We start from the raw sequence: 26,935 nt of genomic DNA, 5'->3' as shown, positions 1-26,935 counted from the left end.
TTAATTGACCCCACAAATGTGATGCTCCAGAAACTCAATCTGCTCAAAGGAAGGTCAGTTTTGTAGCTTCTGTAACAAGCTAAACTGTTTTCAGATGTGTGAACATGATTGCACAAGGGTTTTCTAATCATCAATTAGCCTTCTGAGCCAATGAGCAAACACATTGTACCATTAGAACACTGGAGTGATAGTTTCTGGAAATGGGCCTCTATACACCTATGTAGATATTGCACCAAAAACCAGACATTTGCAGCTAGAATAGTCATTTACCACATTAGCAATGTATAGAGTGTATTTCTTTAAAGTTAAGACTAGTTTAAAGTTATCTTCATTGAAAAGTACAGTGCTTTTTCTTCAAAAATAAGGACATTTCAATGTGACCCCAATCTTTTGAACGGTAGTGTAAAAAAAAAATCTTTGATGTGGTAAAGCAGCAATATCTGAAGCGTGATGTGGCGAGGGACGACTGTATATGTGTTTTAGATGAATGTTTATGTTTGCATAAAGACATTTAAATTAGTGGAAAATTGCATGAGGGGAAAAAAAAATTAAATTACAAGTTTATCCAACCAAAAATGTATTGACCGACCTGCAGTACCTCATTGCACTGGTAGGGATCTCGGACCTTCTGCTAAAGACCTCTACTATAGAAGGAATCATCAAGGGAGAACAAGGAGTTAAATGGTTAAAGTTGCTCTTTCTTATCTCATATCTCATGTATGAGCTTCATTTCTATCCTTTCATCCCATCTCCATCACTTTCACATTGTTCTAAATGACTGGAGCACTATCTTATCTATGCACTCATCTTTTTGCACACACACACACACACACACACACACACACACACACACACACACACACACACACACACACACACACACACACACACACACACACACACACACACACACACACACACACACACACACACACACACACACACACACACACACACACACACACACACAGCTAGCGACTTGACCTTGGGGGGAAGATGATAGCTTGACAGCTAATCAATTTTTAATAGCGGTGGTGATCCCTCTCTGGCCACAAACTGTGTGTAAGTGTGTGTGCTGCATCTAAATGAATGAGTGACTGCTGTGTTATGACACTAGTATATTCCACATACTCAGTGTTGGCAAGTGCATTCTATTGAGACACACACAAATTATTTTCCATTTCCATTTGTAGAGAGATATCTTTTCCTTGGTGGATTAATACACATTTGTACCATCCTGATGGTACATGGAGTTTTGTTTTTGTCTGGTTCATACAATTACATACAAAACTGAACAGTAATAGGAATACATAATAGGAATAAACATATTAGCAGACGTCGGCATACTGTAGACTTTTGGGAGTGTAGAGGGTGCATCACAATTAGATTATTTCTCAGTGTGGAATAAAATCAATAATCAATCTTAAACTGAATTAATTTCCTAAATGAGAGTTTATTATGATGTTTGTGTCTATCTGTGCAGTGCCATGTTGTGTGTGTGTATTAATGCAGTACCTAGGAGCCAATTAGGACACAGTGTCAGTCCTCCTATTGATTTTCTAGCCAATAATGCTGGCGCAGAGCTGTCAGGCAACGGTTTTATTTTTCTGCTAAGGGTTGCTTGTTGTGTTTGGCTGAAGTTGTTTGCTCCAAGCAGCTGAAAGGAAGAAACCACAGCTCGAGCCTTTTCCAGTTGACTTTAGGCAAGAGGTGGGGTACAACCTGGACTAGTCACACACAGACAAACAACCTAATTTAAAGGGGAACTGCTCTTATTTGGAATTTTGCCTATAATTCACAATCTTAACGAGAGACAAGAACACATATGTTTTTATTTTCTTAATGCAATCTAAATCGTAAATATAAACGTAAACAGGGCCGTCGTATAGGGGCGAATGGTGATTACAATTCTAAGGGCCCACAGCCAGTAGTCTCCATGACAAAATGATTACACATACACTGAACTAATATATATTCATATGAATGAATCTAAATTAAAACAATTCACAAGTGATAAAAATATTATAATACAAATAATTTTAATGACCTCATTGGCCCCTTTTTTAAAAAAGGGTTTGATCCACACCAATGTTCCCTGTAAAGTGCATGCCTGCGCAAATGTGTACTGTTTCCATGCCCCAAGATCCATGCACAGGAAATCTGTGCAGCGCACAAAATCCAAATCATCCCACCTCTAAACAAAATAAACATCCATCCATCCATCCATCCGTCCATCCATTTTCTACCGCTTGTCCCTTTTGGGTTTGCGGGGGGTGCTGGAGCCTATCTCAGCTGCATTCGGGCTGAAGGCGGGGTACACCCTGGACAAGTCGCTACCTCATCGCAGGGCCAACACAGATAGACAGACAACATTCACACTCACATTCACACACTAGGGCCAATTTAGTGTTCCCAATCAACCTATCCCCAGGTGCATGTCTTTGGAGGTGGGAGGAAGCCGGAGTACCCGGAGGGAACCCACGCAGTCACGGGGAGAACATGCAAACTCCACACAGAAAGATTACGAGCCCGGGATTGAACTCTGGACTACTCAGGACCTTCGTATTGTGAGGCACGTGTACTAACCCCTGTGCCACCGTGCTGCCTTAAAAATAAACATGTCACAGTTTATTCTGTACTATTTTTAACAAGTGGTCACAACAGATAAAACAATGACGACGTCAGCCGATACATTTTAAGAAGGGGAAGGAGGTGTAGTCCAACAATAATTTTATTAAGACAAACTGATTACTGTCAGCCGTAACCACACCAAAAGAACATCAGCAACAAAACTACTACCTAGCAAAACCGTTCACTTTCTGTCATAATCACACCAAAACAAACTAATTATATGTCATATTAACAGCAACCGCTCTCTTTCTTTTATTTGTTTCAAAAGATCCACACACTCCGCTCAGCCAGTGAGGCGTTCACGGCCACAAAAACAGTCGGGCAACTCTTCTGTATTATGACACATTCAACTTTTACTTAGTAATTAATAATTATATATACTGAGTAATTATTAACATTATTATGAATTATTACTGAGTAACTGACTAATGACCTTTGTTAGATGCTCATAATTATAAATTATAAGCATCTGTTGAAGGTCAGTTACATTACCATGATGTGTTCAATGTGGTCTTGTAAAATGTGTTATTAGTGGGACATTTATTAGCCTAAATACATGTTCAACAATTTGTTATTTGTTTGGGCCATAAACCAACAACAAAGTAAAACAGACTTTTTAGAATTTTGGACAGTTTACACTGACTTTTAAATGGTTTAAAAATATTTTTGTTTGGTAAAGTGAGCTGGAAGTATGGTGCAAAGAAGCATATTTAGATTTTGTCTAAGAATAGGTTAGTTCTGCATCAGTTTTTCCATGAAACATAACATTTAATGTTTCCAATATATATACCGGAACAATATACCGTTACACTCTGCTGCACCAGAATCAGCAGTGGCTGCTTCATCTGACCCCACAGCCAACACTGACTCCCAGCAGTCCAATGATGCCGTTGATGCATGGTGAGTGATGTGGACATGAATTGGCTGTTTTGGTTTATTAGTGAACTGCTCTAACACTGGCCGTGACTAATGCATAAACAACACATTGACTATTTCAGTTATATAAAAGCAACATTTTTGCTACATTTTTTACAATTTAATTCAAACTTTAATTGAGATTAGATGTGCCTTGTTGTTGTTTTATGATATTTGTTTCATAGCTACGTATTTCATGTACTCTTTGTTTTATTTGTACATTTAAGGTAAATGCTTCATATTTACCTGTAGACTACCTTCAGCCAGGATACTTGTTTTTAGTTTTTTTTGCAAATTAGTGCTTGATTGGTAAATACAATTAAAAAAATCACCACCTATTTGTTGAGTGGTTAATTGAACATGTAAATGCAATCAGAGTTGTAATAACTTGTTCCAAATCAGAAAAATGAAAATAAGACAACTTATAATACCTAATTAAATAATACTGTGACTTGTTAAGTGGTTAACCATTAAAAAAAAGTGAAACCAATTGGGTGTATTACAACAAGAACATTGAAGGTGGCAATTAATGGGGTAAAGAGACCCACACCGATAATCTTCCAAGGGCCCCAGAATTTCTATCAGTGGCCCTGAACGTAAAGAAAAGTCAGCCTAAAATGGAGTTAATGGGAAGTCCTCTATTCCACCTAAGAAGCCCATCTAAAAACCGCCAACAATACTCCATTTACATTTCATGACCTGAATATTAACTAAGTATTAGTGATACTGTTATTATAAATGCTAATGCAGACAAACTATTTTAAGTGGCACCATGATCACAGAGAGCTAACTAGCTTATACTGCTATATTGACATCAGCTGGTGAGCTGCTACCTTGCCTCGGCGATCATTAACGTTTATTTTAGATCATAAACAATGCCTATCACCTGTTAGGTAGAAGGATGATGACATAATCCCAGAAAATGGTCAACTTTGACATCCAATTTTGAGCCGCAAATTGCAAAAGAGACCCCAAAAAATTCCACCCTCCCTTTTTCTTCGCGAAGATTATGAGTCATTCTTCATCTAAACGGGAATATATGAACATCCTAAATCGGCATCCCAGTGACAGCAGACATTGTACAGTAAGTGTTGTTCAATGATGTTTGTTGTCTCTCTCAAAGTCTGCAGTGCAAGGGAATCAGTGATGTTGTCGAAAGGAAACTCCAACATTGTGAGGCGTTTGTGAAATAAATGCGCTGCCATATGCTTAAAATGAGCAAAATACGTAATATGAGCCTGTTACTAAATTGCATATGCACTTACAGTATGTATATAAAACAATGATGGAGGTGTTTGGATGTTTTTATAAACGCTTTATAGGCAGAATAGAGAGATCTCCCATAGGCTTCACTGTAAGCAGACTTTTGATCGCATTTATTTACTAGTTAGAATGCACACAAAAAATAAGATATGTATGCACTTCCCCTTTAACCAACATGCATTTTCAACTGTGGGAGGAAACCAGAGTAAACCCACACAAGTCCGGGGAAACAACATAAACCATGTCAGATTTGCTAACCGCATGCACCAATGTATTGTTATTATAGCACCTTTACCTACAAAATATCTGTGAAGTAATGCAGAACATGTATACATGTTTTATTATGTATCTGCTCTAAAAGTGGGTTGTCGGTGGGCCTAGGGTCCAAAAGTGATATTACTGTATACTTTTGCATTGGTATGGCACTTTAAATTGTCCTTTTCAAATATTATTTTTATCCTAGTCACGTCCGTTGTGTCCTTGGGCAAGACACTTCACCCTTGCTCCTGATGGCTGCTGGTTAGCGCCTTGCATGGCAGCTCCCGCCATTAGTGTGTGAATGTGTGTGTGAATGGGTGAATGTGGAAATACTGTCAAAGCGCTTTGAGTACCTTGAAGGTAGAAAAGCGCTATACAAGTATAACCCATTTATTTATTTATCATTTATGCATCAGTCGTCTGTGTTTAGTTTAGGCTGCAAAAGCTCAAAAACAGCCTATATTGCTTCTTGGTTGATTTAAACTATACTGATAATTTGAATACAAAGACAACTCCCAAAGTTATGTATCACAGTGGTCACTCAGTTTTAGAGTGCCCCGAGAGTTAGGAGTGTTTTGAGACAAGAAATTTATCTCGGCAAATTGTTGTGCTTTAAGTTAAGATCTGCCCAAAACATCCAGTCTTACTCGCTAGCATTAGCTTATGGCTACAGATGGAAATAACTCTCTTTTTCCAATTATGGGAAGGAAGAAAGTGAGTGTAAAGGACAGTGCTGAGAAAAAGTGGATGGTATTCATCGAATCAAAGAAAGAAGCTCTTTCTTTCGCACTGGTAGTCTGTACCATACTGAAGCAGAATGAGTCTGACGCCAGCCAAGAATGTTGAAATAATATAATTTATCCATGAAAAAAATGGAGAAGCTACTGATGGTGTATTTGAGAAGCAGCTAGAAGGAGATACTGTAGAAGTCCATTCTGTTAGGATTTGATCAAGGAGGTGACCCCAGGATGCAGAGACGGGAGGCGAGGTAGAATGACAAAATGTTAAACAATTTAATGAGTCCAAAAAGTGTAACAAAAAGCGATGGGGCAGAAGTGCACACCACGAATAAGCAAACAAAAGCAGGTCCCTCAGTGGTCGGCAGGGGAAAAGGCCAGGGCGCACTGCGCTCAACAAAAGGTCCAACACAAACTCCTCTTTACCTCAGGGAGGCTAGGAAGCAAACACAAAGAGGTGAGGAATTTCAGGAATAAGGAGAGACAACATACCAGACAGGACGAAGTGAATCAGGCACATGCACGTGGGAGGTGCAGGAGACAATAACCGGCAGGGACCAGCTGTCGGTGACGAGCTTAAATACTACTGGGTAGAGATTTGTTGCAGGTGTGCCTCGCTGGGGACTAATTGACTGAAGAAAAAACAGACACCAAAAAAGAGAAGGCAGGGAAATGACAAAACGTAACACATTCTCCAAGATTAATGCTGTACATTATTCCATTACTTCATAAAACTACTGTAGTTGATAGTATATATGATAGTATATATCTGTATCATGAATCAATTTAAGTGGACCCCGACTTAAACAAGTTGAATAACTTATTCGGGTGTTACCATTTAGTGGTCAATTGTACGGAATATGTACTTCACTGTGCAAACTACTAATAAAAGTCTCAATCGATCAATCAATCAAGTTATTTGTACTACATTAGATTACATTGTTTTTCATACAATATTTGATCTAAAACTTAGTTTTTCTGTAAAAAAAAATATATTGCGTGTTAAAAATGGCCTGTTTTAAGAGGGAACACCAATTATTATTTCAGTTCACTTCAATAGGCGATTTGAAATACAAGTGTTTTGAGTTAAGAAGGCCTTCATAAAACCAATAAATCAACACATTTTGTCTCATATATGGAGTATAGACAACACAATATGCAGTAAAAAAGTTTTGTTATTCTGTTGTTCGTTTTAGTTTACAACGAATATCGTCGTTTTTCTTCCTTTACTGGCAAATTCTTATCACCAAAACTTCATCTCAGATACATCAGACAGATAGATGGATATAGTTTAGGTGAACATATGAAATGGATAAGTGGCTTACATTTGTCTTACCATAAGCCCAGACCACTGTAAGTGGAGAAGAGATGACACCAGGGAAGAAGAGAGGAAAAGGTCTGAGTGGATGGGAACAAGAAAACACTTTGAGAGCGTGTAGTGGAGAAAAGGCCATGGGAGGAATGAAGTGATGAGTAGCAGGCAGAGAGGGAGATATTAGTGCTGTATCACTATTTTTCTTCTTCTTCTTTTCACCAACCACACAAAGAATCCATTAGCGTGCAGCATTCTCATCAACAAAGTGTGTCTGCATGGAATTGGCTGTGGCACTTGGCCTCACATATTGATCCATAGCACTGTGGAAGTAGGCCAAGGACCTTTGGAGAATACTGCAGCTTGGAAAGCACTCAAACGAAACTTAGTCACCTCTTGGGTTTGTCATCCATCTTTTTCATTTTTTTAAATCTAATTCTTGTCTAGTGTCCATCACAAGATAACCTTATGGACTCTCAGAGGACACTTCGTTAGGTACAGCCGCACAATCTATAGAGATTTAAATGCAGCCCCAGACCAACAGCACAACCACCACCACCATGCTTGACTGGAGGCAAGACACAACGATCTTGCTACTTGCTTGTGTTGCCACCATTATCCTAAAATCAGCATCACAACTCCTCTGTCGTTTGCAAATTTGACCGCAGGTCACTGGTGTGTGAGTGACAGGAAGAAAAGCTCTGACTCGCTTGAGGAGAGGTCGTTTGACGCCACCTGTAGGTTTGCATGTATATATCTCTAAACCCAGAATGGATGACAACCTATTTTTAGCAGACATTTTTTCCTAGGATAAAAATAACTTCAATTAGTGCTGTCAAATTATAAATTTTTCAAATTTGATTCATTACGCTTTTGAATTTGGATTAATCATAATTACTCACAGGTTATTACTCGCTTGCATAATGTAAATTAATTAAATAGGTCCTATTGGTACTGGTTTTTGTGTATTTGGGATCCTTGTCCGCAAAATGTGAAATCAAACCATGGAGGCTATGGCGCAGATATTTATGAAACAATCTTGCCTTCTTTCAAACTTGCTCCAAACTTCAGTGACATATTTTGCCTTAATTACGTCAGTGGATATCTCCATATATGGTAGAGAATTACCCGAAAAGTTTTGCACGAGTCCGCCAGTTTTTATCCAATTGTAGTCCAAAGTTGTAGTCGATAAGTTCTTTCTTTTTCTCTATCCTCTTGTTGTGGGGCAGACAGGCTAATGCCCCACAACCTAAAACTATCCGTTGTTGCCATTTCTAACAAAAAGTAGCGTATTGTTTTATCACTAGACTCGATATGGAGGCCCTAAAATCTACAACATGGCTGACGAGGTGTAGATGCAGTCTAACTAAGGTAAATAAGACGGCCCACAAAACGGCGCATTCTGAATAGACAGTCAGAAAGTGGCTTTAAGATCGTCTGTAAAACAAAATCTATTTTATTATATTTATTATATTATATATTATATTTTCACCAAAGAACTGTTATGTTATGTAGACCACAAAGAAGTGTTTTAAACGAAGAAAAACATCCTAAAATGACCCCTTTAAAAGACCCCAAAATATTTTATTGTTGGAATGTCATCCAGTATTTAAAAAAAAAAAATGTATTACTTAAATGCAGGTAATTTTTCACTCAAAAATTTGTAAAAGTATTACCTAAAGTTCAGTCAGGGAGTATTTTAGAGTGAAATTTTGCAGTCAGTCTCCTCACTCATCTTTGCACTGACGTATGCATTGACCTGATCACTGACCGCTCAGCAATCTGCACCACCTTTTAGGTAACCACCATTAAGGAGCGTGTATGGTCAAATGAAACTACGCGAATAATCTGCGTTTGTACACTATTAATATATATATATGTGTTTTCATTAAGCTAACTGTATTTTTTGAAAACCCTACCTTTTATAAAATTAGGTCACTACAATTATAATGTTCACCTTGGTGTAGATATGCACCAAAATGTTCTCCCTTAGTTTAACTCTTGGGTCGCGTAGTTTACATCCCTCTGACGGCAACTTGTTTGATTTATAGTTCTTCCGTGGGGGGTGGCGCCAAACTTGTAATTCTCTTCCGAAACACTAAGGGACCGTGTCTCCAGAAGGAGTAACTGCTGACTAAATACTGTGTATTTCCTTCCTGTGAAGATTGGCTATATACAACCACTGAACCACAACATCGACAACTTTGTCTACACTGGAACTAATCATTCTCAATAATCAGGTTACTTTTAAGGTTTTACTTATAAACCTTTGTGAAGATGGACTGTGCAACTTCTGAATGAGTCGCGACAAAGGATGTTATTGTCGCGTTCGGGACATGTGATTGTAAAAAAACTAAACTTTTAAATAACTATTTAGGTTAACGATATGCTGGTGTTTTTATCTCTATGGTCATGTTCAGAGTTCACAGATGTTTGTAAATTGACCGTGCCTGAAAGAATATTGACGTAGAATGTGAAATGTTGTGTGTGAGGGAAAAAGACGTGTGTGCACGAGAAAGAATGTGTGTCGGAACTGAACCTGATAGCACAAGATTTGCAATAAAAGTTAAGTGCCGTACTTTCACTTTGTTACTTCTCCTGGACGAAACAACACAACAAGCTGAAAAACATACATTCAGTAGTTATTTTCAGAGTGCACCAAGATATTAAGCACACATGGTCAATTTTTATGCAAATGTTTAATCACTGTTGTTTTATTTCATACAATAATTTGTGCATTTCAAGCACAAAGTCTGCTCGCCTGTGTTCAGGGACCCTTCCTGACAAAAACTGACCAATCCCAGCTCTGCGTTGCCCGCGGCACGTACTGGGGATCTTTGGGAGGTGCGTACAGTGGGAGTGGGAACGACAGCGTCACCTACGCAAAGTATGCGACGTGAGAGTATACAACAGGCTTAAGTCTGGTAGAAATTGCAACCTAGTTGAAATATAAACCTGCTAACTATAAATAACTAACAAACACATGTGATTTGTGCCTTGCAGAGGGAATAATAAACATACCGGTATTTGACATCAGACAATGTCAAATTATTTTTTTTGAAAAGGCTATATTTTTGTGTGTACAATCCACATACTACCTTTTAAACCCGGCATCTTTCTTTCATTGTACCAATGAGTATTGTTTATCAGACTGTGTCAAGAAATTGACTATTACATTATGGCCTCATTTAGTATATTTTACAGTACACACCACTTACTCACTCACTCTATGGACAAAATTAAGAAAAAGGCTCTCAAGAGGAGGAAAGATTTTATGAGTTACGCCTTGTAAAGCGTGCAACAGTAAAATCCTTCCCCCAGGCTCTAACTGATGTGATGGGTTCCTTTATTGGGGTCACCAAAGGGCAAGGTGTGGAATCCAAGACAGTGTGCGCTGTTGTGTGTGTGTGTGTGAGTGTGTGTGTGTGACATGCAAAGTGTTGACCTGGCACTAAGCTGCATCTCAGTTCACCTGAAGTCACCAAGGTTGCATATTTATAGTTGGCAGGCTTCATGTTTAAAATTGATCATTATCTTCATGTGGGAAAAGCAATCTCTCATGCACACACACACACACACAAACACACACACACACACACACACACACACACACACACACACACACACACACACACACACACACACACACACACACACACACACACACACACACACACACACACACATACATACATACATAGACAGACACAGTTTATTGAAGCAACTCTCTAAAATGGCCCATGGTCATTTAATGATGCAACCAAAGGCAAGCCAGTTAATATGTTATTAGATGTGAGTGAGTGAGCCACAGATAATGTGCACATAAACAGCAACATATCCGTGTGTGTGTGTGTTAAGAGCTCTTTGGATTTAATATCACCCTCTCTTCGTACATATTATAACATTATATTACTTAGCGGGCACCCAAGAGGCTTTTATACTTCATAACTTACTTGTCATCTAAAATGAGTTTGTTCAGCGGAGTGTGACCTTTTTATGCTCCTCCCTTGTTTTGGTTCCTAGGTCATTTGTTAGGGAAAATAAATTCCTCGAGAGCACACATGGACGTAATAATCGATTGATCATTACGAATTTTGTCGATTGCGTGGAATTGTTAATAATTGTATCTCGTAGCAATGGAGGTAAAATGGAGTGCACTACTTGACCGCAACCAGCAGAGATGCTGTTGTTGATTTAATCTACAGGTACAAAAGAAAAACAATAAATCAACTATGCAATGTGGAGCATTGTCTATTGTTTTTCGTCGTTCCAATTGACTAAAAATAATAGAATATTAGAAACAATAATCCTTTAATACAGTGTTAGTTATTGTAAGCGCCCCCTAGGGGCCCGCCAAAAAATTTCTGTTTCTCAGCTGTGGTCCGTATGGGGCGCATCAGTACTCAGTTGTAGTACACCTTTCGACCACTTATGGCAGTAATGACAATCCCAAACAAGCAGAAGAAGTCTGAAACTAAAGTCATAGAGAAGTTTCTTAAGCGCAAATATTACGCATAAAGTGGTGAAGCTGTATTTTCATTTGAACTTTAATTTTATTCACAGTTAAGAAACACATTCATTAATAATTTAGTTTATTTAGCACAACATATGTAAATTAAATTTTTATCAATTATTTAGGAATCCCTTCTTATAATGTATACCTGGTTAGTAGATTTATTTCTAATCAGCCTAACCTAATCCTAAGGTTTACTGTATATTAAACAAAGAATAAGCTTTGTGATTAACATGTTTTCATATCATTTGACAAGGTTGTAAACTGTAGACAGGTTAGATATAGTTATTGAATACGATTAAAATCAAGAGTAAAATTACTACATCACAGTTAATATTTAAATCAAAAAGGTTAAGAGACTCTGCTTTAACTGACACTACAGTAAACATCAGGTACACCCAAACTCAATGATTACAGCTATATTCAAAATATAGACTCAGATCAAGCTGAATAAGCAATATTTGGAATACATGTCAAATAAATCATGATTAACAATAATAAACAATTACTATATTCTATTTACATACACTGTATACAGTAATGTTTTATTTTAATAAATCAATTAATAAAATTAAGACAACTCACTGCGCGACGTAGATGTTCTGCCTGTTCCATCCTCCTAGTTGGCTTCAGTTGTGTTCACAGCCCACTTGTAGTAAAAGAACACATTGATATTAATGTTCCGTTAGACAAATAAATAAAAATGCACATTTTAAAATCGTACAATCAATCATAGGCACTGTAATAACAAATGATGCTCATAAATATTGATCATTTCTGGATAAAACCAGAGAAGAAAATCCATACAGCATTACTGTGATGCTTTCTTTTTTTGGTGCCATTTCTAAATACGGTAGTTGTGAAAATTGGCGATTGTTTGAAGTGTTGTCTCTTTTCCTCTACCATAAGGACGTTGTATAGCATAATTGTTTATATATATTCCGGAGGACTCTGATCTGATGATGTTGTGCCCTCTGATATCAAAGAGAAACAACAGCAGCTGTCAAACGGTTAAATTGAGGCTGCTTACAGGGTTTAACAAGGGTGGAAAGAACGGCAAAGAAGCTAAACCACGTTTTAATGTGCGGTTGACGTAGTAGGTAAATGTGAAAGGACAGGAAATAATTACAGTTATAGGTTAGATTGGTAAAATACAAGTTGTCCCCAGGCTACGATCGACTTTCGTTTATCCATTCAAATTGAAACTCGTACCTGAATAAAAAATTACGTCGAACACAAAGGACAGTTATAAAAACACTAAATACAGAGGTACCTCAACTTAAGAGTGATTTGAGATAAGCGCTCTCTCTCTCAGATTATTGTTATGCTTTAAATTGCAAGCACAAATTTGAGTTACAAGCATCCCCGCCATTAGTTGGCCGAGCAAATGTCACAATGGACCCCTCAAGATCCCACCAAAAGATGTAGTTTTTTCTCGCTATAGCATTAGTGTACAGCTAGACAACTTTGTTTTCCAAACATGAAATCATCAACAACATGACAGAACGTGTCGCCAACTTAGCGAAGCAATCTGAACAAATTCCTGCTAGTCGGCACCGTACTGAAGCAGAATGAGTCTAATACCAGCCAAGGATGTTAAATTAATGTCTAAACATAGGACATGTACCCATGAAAATATGGAAAAGCTGCTGCTGATTTGTTTGACAGCGAAGCAGTTGGAAGGAAATGGCGTAAAAAGTTAAATACTGTACATTATTACATTACTTAAAAACCCTCTGTAGTTGTAATACATTTTATTGTTTTGTTTTTATACACCATTATATATTATACTATTTTTTAAGTAAATGTATGCTTTTCCGATTAAAAGGCATGTGTCATGTTAAAATTGGGCTGTTTTGGGGGGAAAGCACCAATTAAATTCAGGGTGCTGAAAACATGGACAAATAGACTGAGGGACAGTTGTTATAATCAGGCCATAGTCCTGTTAAATACAAACATGTGACCGTGAAATTGTGTCATTTCATGCACAAGTGCAATCAGCAACGTTGTTAATATAACTTGTTTTACTGTGTGCAATAACATGCTGCAATGTCAAGTTCTTATAATGAATGTATAAGATTCCAGTTTATTTATTTATTCTTATTTTTTACTAAATTTTCTTATTATTTACCTGTTATGCACTTAGGAGAGAATCCATGCCCAAAATGTCATTGTACTGGTATACTGTGTATGCTTGTGCAAGGACAATAAATATTGTTATCTTATAGATTGATTTAAATTCCTTTAACTGGGCAACATGGATTTGAAATACAAGTGTTTTGCGTTACGAGTTCAGTCACATAACCAATTAAACTTGAAAAACTAAGGTACCGTTGTTCAATAATTAAATGAAACAGTAATAATAAAAAAGAGACAACACTTCTTTGTATTGATCCCCTTTGTAAACTCAGCTAACACATCAAGAAATGTACTTGCTGCTTCATCATCCCCACCAACAGCTTTATTGTGAATTTAAAGATTAAGCAGATGAGCACAAGGCTTAAACCGCATGAACCACAACATACTGGCCATGAACACTAAAGTCATTATCATTGACTTTATGGCACTGCCACCAGAAAAGCCTACTTTACTTACACTTGGAAGCCATAATGAAATGCTAAATGCGGTGGAAGAATAGTTTGTACCTCGGCCCCCATGCAAGTGTTCTGCTCCCGCTAATGCAACTTTATGCTAGTTTAGCAGTCAGATAAACTGGATGTCGATAAAAACTCCAGTTGAGGTTCTTTTTAAGTTTTTTACAAACCCCGTTTCCATATGAGTTGGGAAATTGTGTTAGATGTAAATATAAACGGAATACAATGATTTGCAAATCATTTTCAACCCATATTCAGTTGACTATGCTACAAAGACAACATATTTGATGTTCAAACTGATAAACATTTTTTTTTGCAAATAATCATTAACTTTAGAATTTGATGCCAGCAACACGTGACAAAGAAGTTGGGAAAGGTGGCAATAAATACTGATAAAGTTGAGGAATGCTCATCAAACACTTATTTGGAACATCCCACAGGTGAACAGGCACATTGGGAACAGGTGGGTGCCATGATTGGGTATAAAAGTAGATTCCATGAAATGCTCAGTCAATCACAAACAAGGATGGGGCGAGGGTCACCAGTTTGTCAACAAATGCGTGAGCAAATTGTTGAATAGTTTAAGAAAAACCTTTCTCAACCAGCTATTGCAAGGAATTTAGGGATTTCACCATCTACGGTCCGTAATATCGTCAAAGAGATCAGAGAATCTGGAGAAATCACTGCACGTAAGCAGCTAAGCCCGTGACCTTCGATCCCTCAGGCTGTACTGCATCAACAAGCGACATCAGTGTGTAAAGGATATCACCACATGGGCTCAGGAACTCTTCAGAAACCCACTGTCAGTAACTACAGTTGGTCGCTACATCTGTAAGTGCAAGTTAAAACTCTCCTATGCAAGGCGAAAACCGTTTATCAACAACACCCAGAAACGCCGTCGGCTTCGCTGGGCCTGAGCTCATCTAAGATGGACTGATACAAAGTGGAAAATTGTTCTGTGGTCTGACGAGTCCACATTTCAAATTGTTTTTGGAAACTGTGGACAAAGAGGAACAGAACCATCCGGATTGTTCTAGGCGCAAAGTTGAAAAGCCAGCATCTGTGATAGTATGGGGGTGTATTAGTGCCCAAGACATGGGTAACTTACACATCTATAATGCTGAAAGGTACATACAGGTTTTGGAGCAACATATGTGGCCATCCAAGCAACGTTACCATGGACGCCCCTGCTTATTTCAGCAAGACAATGCCAAGCCACGTGTTACGTCAACGTGGCTTCATAGTAAAAGAGTGCAGGTACTAGACTGGCCTGCCTGTAGTCCAGACCTGTCTCCCATTGAAAATGTGTGGCGCATTATGAAGCCTAAAATACCACAACGGAGACCCCCGGACTGTTGAACAACTTAAGCTGTACATCAAGCAAGAATGGGAAAGAATTCCACCTGAGAAGCTTAAAAAATGTGTCTCCTCAGTTCCCAAACGTTTACTGAGTGTTGTTAAAAGGAAAGGCCATGTAACACAGTGGTGAACATGCCCTTTCCCAACTACTTTGGCACGTGCTGCAGTCATGAAATTCTAAGTTAATTATTCCATCCATCCATCCATTTTCTACCGCTTATTCCCTTCTGGGTCACGGGGGGCGCTGGAGCCTATCTCAGCTACAATCGTGCGAAAGGCGGGGTACACCCTGGACAAAAAATAAATAAAGTTTATGAGTTTGAACATCAAATATCTTGTCTTTGTAGTGCATTCAATTGAATATGGGTTGAAAAGGATTTGCAAATCATTGTATTCAGTTTATATTTACATCTAACACAATTTCCCAGCTCATATGGAAACGGGGTTTGTACTTTAAACACTATACGACTGGACATACTCATTTCTGTATGTTAACATTATTTACATGATATACTGTACAAAATAACTTTGTGTGGCTTTCTAACATAAAAGAAATGCATTATAATGATTGGGCCGCTAGCTCGATGCTAATGTACATTGGATTCACTGTAGAGATGCGACTGGTAGTGGAAAAGTTGGGCCCCGTGGTCAAAAAGGTTAAGAACATCTGCCTTACCTGTTAAGTCGGAGTCGCATGGTGATGCGTGGATTGTTCTCCCGAGATGCAGCAGGAACTCTGGAGGCAAAGGTGCAGGTAAGACAGTGATTTATTCTTATAAATCAGGCAGGAACAAACAAACAAAGCAAGCGTGCCTATAGCACGGCGAGGTAACGGGATAGCTAACAAGAAAAACATAAGGCAAAGCTAAGCTCAGAGATACAAAGGGGTTGGCGACGTAACTAGTTGGGTGTAAGCAAATGAAAGCACCAGACCGAGGGAGGCGACAGGATGGAATAAATAACTCTCTGATTAGTGCCCAGGAACAGGTAAACGTCCCAAACACTAAGCAGAGGCAGGTGAACACAATGAATAACCATAGGGGACGGTGTGGCACATTTGGGAGAGTGGCCGTGCCAGCAACCTGAAGGTTCCTGGTTTGATCCCCAGCTTCTACCAACCTAGTCATGTGTCCTTGAGTAAGACACTTCACCCTTGCTCCTGATGGGTCGTGGTTAGCGCCTTGCATGGCAGGTCCCGCCATCACTGTGTGAATGTGTGTGTGAATGGGTGAATGTGGAAATAGTGTCTAAGCGCTTTGAGTACCTTGAAGGTAGAAAAGCACTATACAAGTATAACCCATTTACCATTTTACCATAGCAACCAAGGAGACACAAAACAGGGGTGCTGAAACAGAACTTAAACAACAAGTGAATCAAAAACGTATTGATCCGAGCAACGGATCATAACATTACCATTTGCATCTAAAAGTCTTCTCTTCATCTTCCTCAGGTGAAAGTGATGGTGCGTGTTTGTCCAGTTGCTCAGTCGGATGCGCCGGCGTCCAGTTCTTTCCTCAAAGTGGACACCAGGAAGAAACAAATCACCATCATGGACCCGTCCGCCAATCAGCCACCTAGCGCCGCCTCCCAGAAAAAAGCAGGGAGCAGTCAGGTGCCGCCAAAGATGTTTACCTTTGACGCCGCTTTCCCTCCTGACGCATCTCAGGTAAGAGAAAGTCAACAATTTCAAAGTTTTGACAGGAAAAAGTCAAGGAAAACATTATGAAAACAGTAGCTTATGACCATGGTGTTACAATTTAACGGAAGTCTATCAATGATTGGCCTATATGCAATGTCAAAAGGTGGATATATTTTCCACATGAGTTTTGTTAGTTTTAGCAGCACATTTTAATGTATTTGACTATACCTGACCTTACCTTACCTTACCTGTTGCTAGGCGGAAGTATGCGCAGGAACGGTTGCCGAGGTGATTCAATCGGTTGTGAATGGAGCAGATGGATGCGTCTTCTGCTTTGGACACTCCAAGCTGGGTATGACACATGCACACACGCACGCACGCACGCACGCACGCACGCACGCACGCACACACACACATACACACACACACACACACACACACACACACACACACACACACACACACACACACACACACACACACACACACACACACACACACTTACACGCAAACATGCATTACAGAAGCCGTGTGTGTCTCGCCTGTCCTTCATGTATCAGACAAAGCGAAAGAAGAGGATTTAATGTGTATTTCTCTGCCTTCAATGTTTCGGTCTCTCTAATCCGTTCCTGTCTTCCTAAGCTGTTTTACGAGAGGACGTCTTTCAAAAAGGGTCTGCACTAAAAGACGCGTGTGCACAAAGCTAAGCCCAGCTATAAACATGCATGTTGGGACAACCTGGGGTCATCTTGTGCTTGTCACTGCTCAATTGTACTTGATAAATAGGGTCACCCCAGATGTTTTCCATCAAACTGCAGTAGACTTTGCTCTTTCAATCAATGTAACGACTCTCATTGCACTGTGCCAGCCTCGCTACAATCCACATATGAGATCATTCTCGGTGAAATAGTCCCCCTTCGGCCATGGATGGTAATGAGGCCACATTATAAGGGGCTTATTACTTTTTTGTTGCTAATTAAAACAAGGAAGGTGATGCACTGAGCATTAATGTAGCTGTGGGCTGTGGACACATGTGCACTGCCTCATAGTAGGCTATCATTTTTACACTTTTACAATGATTAAATATGTTTTCAAAGAACACTGAGGAATGATTAAATCTGGAGGACCTTCAGGGATGAATGACGTCCAGACTGGACTGAATCATTGAATTGTCTCATAATAAGTTTTCTATTTATCCAACATAAAATCTCATACTTGCTTTCCCACTGACAAATCATGAAATACATTTTTCTCAGTGACAGTAAGTCTAGACGCTACAAGAAATGAAGGGTGGGAGGGAAAACACTGACAAGCACTCCTCCATTGTGACTAAGAACAAATCACACACATTTCATATCACAGGCTGCACATGTCTTTGTGTAGTCTGATCTCTCCCTACCCTCTTGACAGCCACAGCAGGTGTGTGTGCGTGTGTGTGCGTGTGTGTGTGTGTGTGTGTGTGTGTGTGTGATCACTTGGTGGCCCCAGGGACAATCGGTACACTTCATACACATTGTATTTCCACTGGAAGGTTTTTTTTCTGTTGCTTTTGAAGACGTTCCTTGTCTGTCTGCCAGGTAAATCCTACACCATGATCGGCCACCATGACTCCCTCCAGACGCTGGGTATAATCCCTTGTGCTATCTCCTGGCTCTTTAAGCTCATCAATGAGAGGAGGGAGAAAACAGGGGCGCGCTTCTCTGTCCGCGTGTCTGCAGTTGAGGTAAGTGCGGCTCAGATGTAGAAAGCAACGTTTTTAGTTAAAAACATTTAAGTCTGGTACAATTGGAAGTAAAAGATCAACTTGGCACTACTGCTTGATTAACACATGATTTTGGGGGACAATTTCATCACAGCTATCCAAGCTCAGGCCCAGGGGCCATTTGTGGCCCGCAGCTTGAGTTTTATTGGCACGTGGCATGTTCTAAAACTACAACTACACACTGTCCAAATTAGAACATTACAAAGTATTATTGGGGCCCACTCTGAAAATAAAAGTAAATAAGTAAAACGGTAGAGAAAAAAAGGGGTAATGTTATGAGAAAGAAGTACGATGTTAGCATATCTTGACCTACAGTACATGATATCAAAAAAGGAAACTTTAAGATATCAAAAAATGTGACCCCCCAAGTTTCCTTAATATTGGTCGCAATTTGCATAAACCTGCAATAAGTCCTTAAAGGGGACCAATGTACATTTAACAAACTTCTTTGTGGTCAAGATCAGGGGTCTACAATGCGGTGCAGGCCAAGGACCCCCAAACTGATGGAGCAGGACCCCCTACTTATACAGTATATCTTATCAAAATTGTGTTATACATTAAACTGGTCATAAAGGTAGCTTGATACTGTGCAATACTAAGATATTTAAATAATAGCTGTACTGCCACTAATAGCTAGCTGGCAACTGGTGTACTACTCGCTAGCTAGTAACTGGCATGCTAGTTGCTAGCGAGCAATGTGACGGCTAAATACTAGCTGGCAATGAGTCTGCAAAGCCCTAGCTGACAGCTAGAGTGCTAACCATTAGCTGGCAACTACCACATTAATCGCTACCTAGCAAATAGTCCGCAAATCATTAGCTGGCAACTACAGAGCTAATCGCTAGCTGGCAACTGGCCTACTATTCGCTTGCTGGTAACTAGTTTGCAAATTGTTAGCTGGCAATTACAGCGCAGATCACAGGATGGCAACTGGCACGCTAATTGCTAGCTGAAAACTAGTGCGCTAATCTCTAGCTAGCAAATAGATGGCTCATCACTAGCTGGCAACTAATCTGCAAATCGCTAACTGGCAACTACGTAGTTCGCAAATCACGAGCTAAACACTAGATGGCCACTGGACTACTAATTGCTGCAAATAAACCACTAATTACTAGCTGGTAACGAGTCCGCAAATTGTTAGCTGGCAACTAGTGCACTAATTGCTAGTTGGCAACTGGAGCACGAATCGCTAGATAACTTAAAAGTGAACATGAATACAATAATATAGTTGTTACATGTTTTCTTTTTAAACAACAAGGTATAGTGAGTAGGGTGTCCATGCCGTTCCTAAACAACAAATGTTGGATCAATGTAAATCTGTATTTAAAAAAACACTTTCATTTGTGGGGAAAAAAGTCCAATTAACTAAATATTTTACTATCCCCCAGCAGTAACTTCTTGGAGCCGTTGGAGGTCACAGACCCCATGTTGAAGACCTCTGGTCTAGATAATATGTAAAGGGTATGTGTGGGTGTAAATTTTGCTTTACAGTTACATTTATAACCCGTTTTTTGAGTATGTCAGCAAACGGTTAGTGTAGATTGCCAATAAAACCACGCTCCACCCTCTCTAAAAGTATCCCAATGTATCTCTTGAAAATGTAAACTGTTAAATATATATCTTAAAGTCGAACATCACAGCAATTTTTTTCCCCAGTAACAATCAAAAAGAAACTTCATAAGCAGTAAGATTTGACACTTGAATCGATAGAGCCACATTTTAGAAGATCCAGCATTTGTCCCACTGCATGTCGCGCATGCCACATTTTTGATTTGACCATTTTTTGCAGTTTCTCAACCCAAATGTAATTGTCGCAATGGTGCTGTCTGTTTTTGCAGTGTTATTTACTGAAACAGACACTTGTCACCATGACATTGCAGATTTTGTTGTAGTACGGCCCTAAAATAACTTCTGGTTACTGCAATGCTAAAACTTTGGTTCTGCCTGCCAAACTTGACTTAAAGTGTGCTTTCATAATCATATTTTTGACAAGCTTCATTGATGTAAATGCATAAGTTTTAACTCCCATATTTTGCCATTATTTCCCGTCATCCAGCCGTTAATGTGTTTTTACCATATTTAAACTTACATGACAAAAATATTTTCTGGTACTTCTGGAGCAGCACAGCCTGTGGTTCTCCCTGCAACACTTGGAAAACACTTTTTTATTTTTACATATCTTAATTAAAGTCTCCTGTTGATTGTTTTCTTCTGTTTAGTTCATGTAAAGCGTATTTGAGTGCTTATAAAAGTGCTGTATCAATTTGATGTATTATTATTATTGGAGTAACATCCTGTAGCTCAGGGGTGTCAAACGTACGGCCCGTGGGCCGGATCAGGCCCACGAACAGGTTTTACTCGGCCCGCGGAATGAGTTTGCTAAGTATAAAAATTAGCCGAAATTTTTGAATGAAAGAAACTGCTGTTCTAAACTTGTCCACTAGATGTCGCAACAGCAATTATTTGTATCTTTGTAGATGATAAAAAAAAACACATGTTAGTGCACCAGTCGAGGAAAATGAGCAAACGACATAAATAACATCCTGTAATTTGATTTTGATATTATTTTTTTATCTTGATAGATTGAAAATTAACACCAATGAGTTGACTGATGAATATTATCACATCATTTATTCAGAAAGTATGAATAAAGACAAATAAAGATAGAATACTATTAACTGCAACATGTATGTGTAAAAAAAACAAAAACCAACAACATTATGATTTGTACATTTTCAGAATGTGTTTCCTCTATTTTTGAACAAAGAAAACAATCTGAAGTTTTCTTTTTTCTTAAGTTATCATGCTGTGGTTTTTCTACCGGCCCACTTGGGAGTAGATTTTTCTCCATGTGGCCCCCGATTTAAAAATTGAGTTTGACACTCCTGCTGTAACTCATGAGGTCAGGGCTTCAAAATAAAAGCACACCAGTAAATCAACAAAGTTGCACTACACCAGTCAGGTTGTTCCACCAGCACCCCCATTTCTTTGATTTTCAAATGCAAACGGCAGCCGTGAAGTAAATGTGGACTTTTGTGGAAAACTCTTTGTTACGTTCAGATGGAAAAATTGCTGTTTCAATAAACCTACTCTCAAGCGTTTGCATGTTCAAGAAAACAAAACAAATATATTTAATAAAAAAGGTTTCACCCATTCTAAGTTAAAATTGTATAAATGGTGTTCTACAGCCCCAAAATTGATCTCACCTATTTTGTGTTGTAAAAAATGTATATAAAAAAGCTACTGCAAGAAGTAAGCCATGTTATTTGTAAATGTGTCTTCATACTGTGATTGTGAAGGTTTGGGGAAAGGAGGAGAACCTGAAGGACTTACTGTCAGACGTGGCCACAGGCAGCTTGCAGGACGGACAGTCACCTGGGGTCTATCTGTGTGAGGACCCCATCTGTGGCATGCAGGTACAAACACAACACACACTGATATGATAGCTTCAACAAAACAATGTACTAAATCATGAGTGCGCGTGCCTTCATCGTGATTTCCCGTATCAGTGAAATCCAAATGTGTCTGCAGTTACCGTGGTTAAAGGATTATGGGCTATGATACAAGCACATATTTGTAATCCCTCACTAATCTGACATAATCTTATCAGTAATGATACCCCGTACTAAAACACACACCTCATCCTCCCACACCAGCGGGCACACTGGATACGTGTTAATTGAAAATGCCAATCATTCCCCCAGCATGCATGCTGGGTGGCGTGCAAAGCTACACGACCAATACCTTCTTCCTTTTCTGATTCTCTCTCCCTGACTCATCATATCTATTTCCTGCAGCTCCAAAACCAGTCGGAACTGCGTGCTCCCACGCCGGAGAAAGCAGCCTGGTTCCTGGATGCAGCCATCGCGGCTCGCCACAGCAGCCGACGTCCCAACGACACCACCGAAGAAGACCACAGGAACTCACACATGCTGTTCACATTACACATTTACCAGTACCGCATGGAGAAGACGGGCAAGGGAGGAAGTGAGTGCTTCTCATGTTGTAAAATATATAAATACACCTTCTTGTTCGACCACAACATCCACTACACTAAGTGAACAAATCCAGACCTCCACTACAGTGTAAAAAAGTAGGACAAACACAGTCAACAGCAGACCTGGGCAAATTAAGGCCCGGGGGCCGCATGCGTCCCGTTAAGCTTTTCAATCTGGCCCGCCGGACATTCCCAAATAGTTTTTTTAGATCTTTAAGATGGAAACTGTAGCTGCCATTATGATGTGCAGTGATGTGTTCAAATTACCGTAAGTCTTGAACTATACAAAGTATTTCAATGGTTGGAATCTGCGCTTTTGCATGATATACTAGTTACTATGGTAATCTAAGTCACAGCAGCTCAGACGAGGCACCAAGCAGTGTGGGTGGGGAGCGTTTGCACAGAGTGTTTCCAGAGCAGCCAGCCTGAAATGCGGGTGTCAGGGACACAGGAGATTTTTACAAGAAAGTTCTAAAGCTTAGTGATATATCAGATGTATCAGATAGTAGGTGGTTTTTTTTTTACCCTTCGCGTTTATATTTTGCTGTGTTTGTTGCATTTTTGTTGAGTTTCGCTTGGTTGTAAAATATGTCGATCGAGACGGGGTGTGACGTTCATATGTTGTCAATATTCAGTGTTTTATCGTTCATGTTTAATATTGTAAATCCCACATTGTTTATTTTCATGTACATTCTGGGTGTCTCCTTCAGTAAAAAAAAATAATTCCATTCCGTTTTTTAAGGCGGTCTGTCATAACGTTTTTAGCATACAATCAGACATTATTGTGAAGTTTTTTATTAGTGTTCCTAAAAATAGGCCCCCCAGACACATTTTTTTTCTCTAAATTGGACCCCGAGTCAAAATAATTGCCCAGTCCTGGTCAACAGGGTTACACAAAATACAAACAAAACTAGAAAGATGAACGTATCTGTTACATTTTGGGGAAGATCTGGATAAAAGTGCCTTGACAGAGGTCTGTGCTCTTAATTAAGTGACATTATGGCCCTTATAGTATTGCTAAAACAATTCAATAATGGTAGCGCTGGACTTTTGCACTATATTCTATCACATACTTGCCAACCCTCCCGATTTTCCCGGGAGACTCCCGAATTTCAGTGCCCCTCCAGAAAATCTTCCGGGGCAACCATTCACCTGAATTTCTCCCGATTTCCACCCAGACAACAATATTGGGGGCGTGCCTTAAAGACACTGTCTTTAGCGTCCTCTACAACCTGTCGTCACGTTCGATTTTCCTCCATTCAAACAGCGTGCCGACCCAATCACATAATATATGTGTTTTTTACACACACATGAGTGACTGCAAGGCATACTTGATCAATAGCCATGTAGGTCACACTGAGGGTGACCGTATAAACAACTTTAACACAGTTATAAATATGCGCCACACTGTGAACCCACACCAAACAAAAATGACAAACACATTTTGGGAGAACATCCGCACCGTAACACAACATAAACACAACAGAACAAATACCCAGAATCCCTTGCAGCACTAACTATTCCGGGATGCTACAATATACACACCCCGCTACCACCAAACCCGCCCTCCACCCCATCTCCCGAATTCGGAGGTCTCAAGGTTGGCAAGTATGTCGTATCATAACATCAGATTGTCATTTGCTATTTGTCAGAAAAAAAAAGTAGTAGGACATGATGTAAAAATTTTAACACTATGTTACAATTGGGAAAATCTATAAAGCAACGCACTCCATAGTCCGCAATCCATGATTGGCAAAAAACATTGTCTTGCCAGATTAAAATTCGTTTCAGTCCCTAGCCACATTGTGCTTAAAATGTTGCAGCTTTTAATTTTTTTTAAAGAATATTCCACAACATTTTTAGCCGAAAATAAGCATTTTCAAACATAAAAAGGGCTAAATGATTTGAAAATAGTACTACAGTAGTATTGGCCACTGGAGGAGACAAGACCAATTAGAGCGTGCTTTTCAGTATTGTGGCAACTGAATGGTTCAGTCCCATGCAGCATTGCTAGAACTATATTGGATTAAAAGACTCTAAAGGTGATTTAAGGGTGTTATTTAATGTTTAGAAGGCTTTCATAATGTTGAACATTTCATTTAGAAAGCTGCAAACAGTTTTTATTGCTCTATAAAATATTTGATTTATAAATCATGGTTCCTACTTTACGGAAATGTGTTTATCATGTCCGATAAACGAGAGACAACTGTATTTTGTCAAAATGTTAATTACATATTGGTCTATCATCATGAAAAATGTTTTCAATGCTGTGATGTGTTACCGGCATTATCATCATTTAACCTTGATTCACAATTCTTGTGGTTGAAGTGAAATAGGCTTTTTAGTTTTTGTACTAAATACCAGTGATTTCTAGTGACAACCATCCCTTAAACTTAGTCCATGCTGGGTAACAGTTTCGCTTTCTCTCAAACTCTTCTTCATTCTTACCACCTTGGCCAGTGTCCGGAGGTCGCAGTCGCCTCCATCTGCTGGACCTGGGCAGCTGCGACGTCGGCGTACTGGGAGGTGGAACGAGCAGCAAAGGCAGGGAGAACTCCTTGCCCGGCTCGGCGCCTTTATGCCTTTCGCTGTCAGCCCTTGGCAACGTCATCCTGGCCCTGGTCAATGGGAGCAAACACATCCCATACAAGTAAGCTCCAGCAGCATGGAAGGTGCTTTAACACAACATACATAGTAAATGATAGCTTCTTGCTGTCGGGAATGTGGAGGTAGCTTGTATTTCTTGTAGTAGCCAAGCCTCTAATACAATATATGCCCCATTCATCAGGATTTACCTAACACATGAAAAGTGACGAATTGGGCGGTGCACTATCCACATTAGCTGCCAGATGGCAGTAGAGTGTTAAATATCTCAAAATGTGTTTTGTGGCAATTCCAACTTTGACCACAGTGTCAGCTACAGAGTAGAAAGGTGCTTTCCATCATTTCCAGCAGACTGCATTGCAAAATGATTAACCGTCCTTTTCCTCTCACGTGAGATCCTCCCCAGAGATGGGGCCCTATGAATCCCTTCCCTACTATAACTACTGCATCGTATTTGAAAGATTGTCCTACAAAGGGTTAATTTGAGCACTGTAGTAGAATAAAGAAACTAGCAGAGCTGTTTTCCCCCTCCAGGTTTTAGGAACTCAATGTCATAAACAACACCTGCTGTTGCATATTCATCACATTCATATCTGTGCTTTGGTGATGAGATCTAAAAGGAGATAGAAAGATAAACAGAGTTAGAGAGAGGCAAACAAAAGGCAAAGGACAAAAGAGAAAAATCTTCAGTATGCACGTACATGCAGTCACAGTATGTACAACTTCGTCTTGGGACTACAAGACGATGTGCACCACACCGCGTTATTTAATTCACCAGCACTTGCATTCACACGGGAAACAGAAGCAACAGGCTTTTCAGTCATGTGACTTTCAATGATGATCAGGATGCTATGCTATGTTTTTTCATAAATCTTACTTAAATTTGATAGACAGTCCCCTAAAATGGTGTACCAAAATGTTCACCCTACAGCAGTACGATTCAAGTGGCGGCCCGGAGGACAAACCAAACCCAGGGATGCAAACTTGGGAGAAAAACATTTTTGTAGAAAATCCCTAAAAACACTGGAGTGCTCTTGTTGTATAGAGGAACTTGGACCAGTGTAAACACATTGGCCAATCCTTGCATTGACATTTCAACCTTGCTAACAAACAGAGAACACTGTGGTCCAAACTTGTGATTTAGATAACTGATGCGTTCCTCAAGGCACCACTTTAAGTCCTCTCCTTTTTGGCAGTTAACATTTTTTTTGTAATGTGATTAATACAGATGTTGCTGTAGCTTGTTTACTTCAGATGTAGTCAGTATTATTTTAGTTCTTTAGTTGTACTCGTGTTCCACAAAGTTGCATTTAATGTCCCCTCTTTTTCATTATTTGGGCTATTCAACTGG

The 26,935-nt window shown here is 39.4% G+C and overlaps 1 protein-coding gene and 1 long non-coding RNA gene across 5 annotated transcripts in view; one reads left to right on the top strand and one right to left on the bottom strand.

The window, feature by feature from the left end:
• LOC133632802 (uncharacterized) overlaps positions 1–17,992 on the bottom strand; it is a 43,203-nt gene extending 25,211 nt beyond the window's left edge. Inside the window, exons 1-6 of one of the 4 annotated variants that reach the window (XR_009821708.1) lie at positions 17,470–17,992; positions 16,996–17,156; positions 16,259–16,318; positions 12,215–12,278; positions 7,141–7,202; positions 5,955–6,436 (exon numbers count right to left, since the gene is read on the bottom strand). This is a non-coding gene — a long non-coding RNA (uncharacterized LOC133632802). Of the gene's footprint in view, positions 1–5,954; positions 6,437–7,140; positions 7,203–12,214; positions 12,279–16,258; positions 16,319–16,995 lie in introns of those variants that run through there. The other 3 variants (XR_009821707.1, XR_009821710.1, XR_009821713.1) reach the window with 3 other exon arrangements.
• The window catches only part of kif26ba (kinesin family member 26Ba), a 184,625-nt gene that overhangs the window by 129,873 nt on the left and 27,817 nt on the right, over positions 1–26,935 (top strand). Inside the window, exons 6-11 of the mRNA XM_062025486.1 lie at positions 17,033–17,248; positions 17,480–17,573; positions 18,799–18,944; positions 22,283–22,399; positions 22,781–22,970; positions 25,441–25,630. Coding sequence (XP_061881470.1) covers positions 17,033–17,248; positions 17,480–17,573; positions 18,799–18,944; positions 22,283–22,399; positions 22,781–22,970; positions 25,441–25,630 — 953 coding nt within the window. The remainder of the gene's footprint in view (positions 1–17,032; positions 17,249–17,479; positions 17,574–18,798; positions 18,945–22,282; positions 22,400–22,780; positions 22,971–25,440; positions 25,631–26,935) is intronic.

This window comes from Entelurus aequoreus, linkage group LG02 (assembly GCF_033978785.1).
Source record: "Entelurus aequoreus isolate RoL-2023_Sb linkage group LG02, RoL_Eaeq_v1.1, whole genome shotgun sequence".
Classification (NCBI taxonomy): domain Eukaryota; kingdom Metazoa; phylum Chordata; class Actinopteri; order Syngnathiformes; family Syngnathidae; genus Entelurus; species Entelurus aequoreus.
Note: the sequence above shows the minus strand (reverse complement) of the source record. Positions and strands in the feature narration are given on the sequence as shown.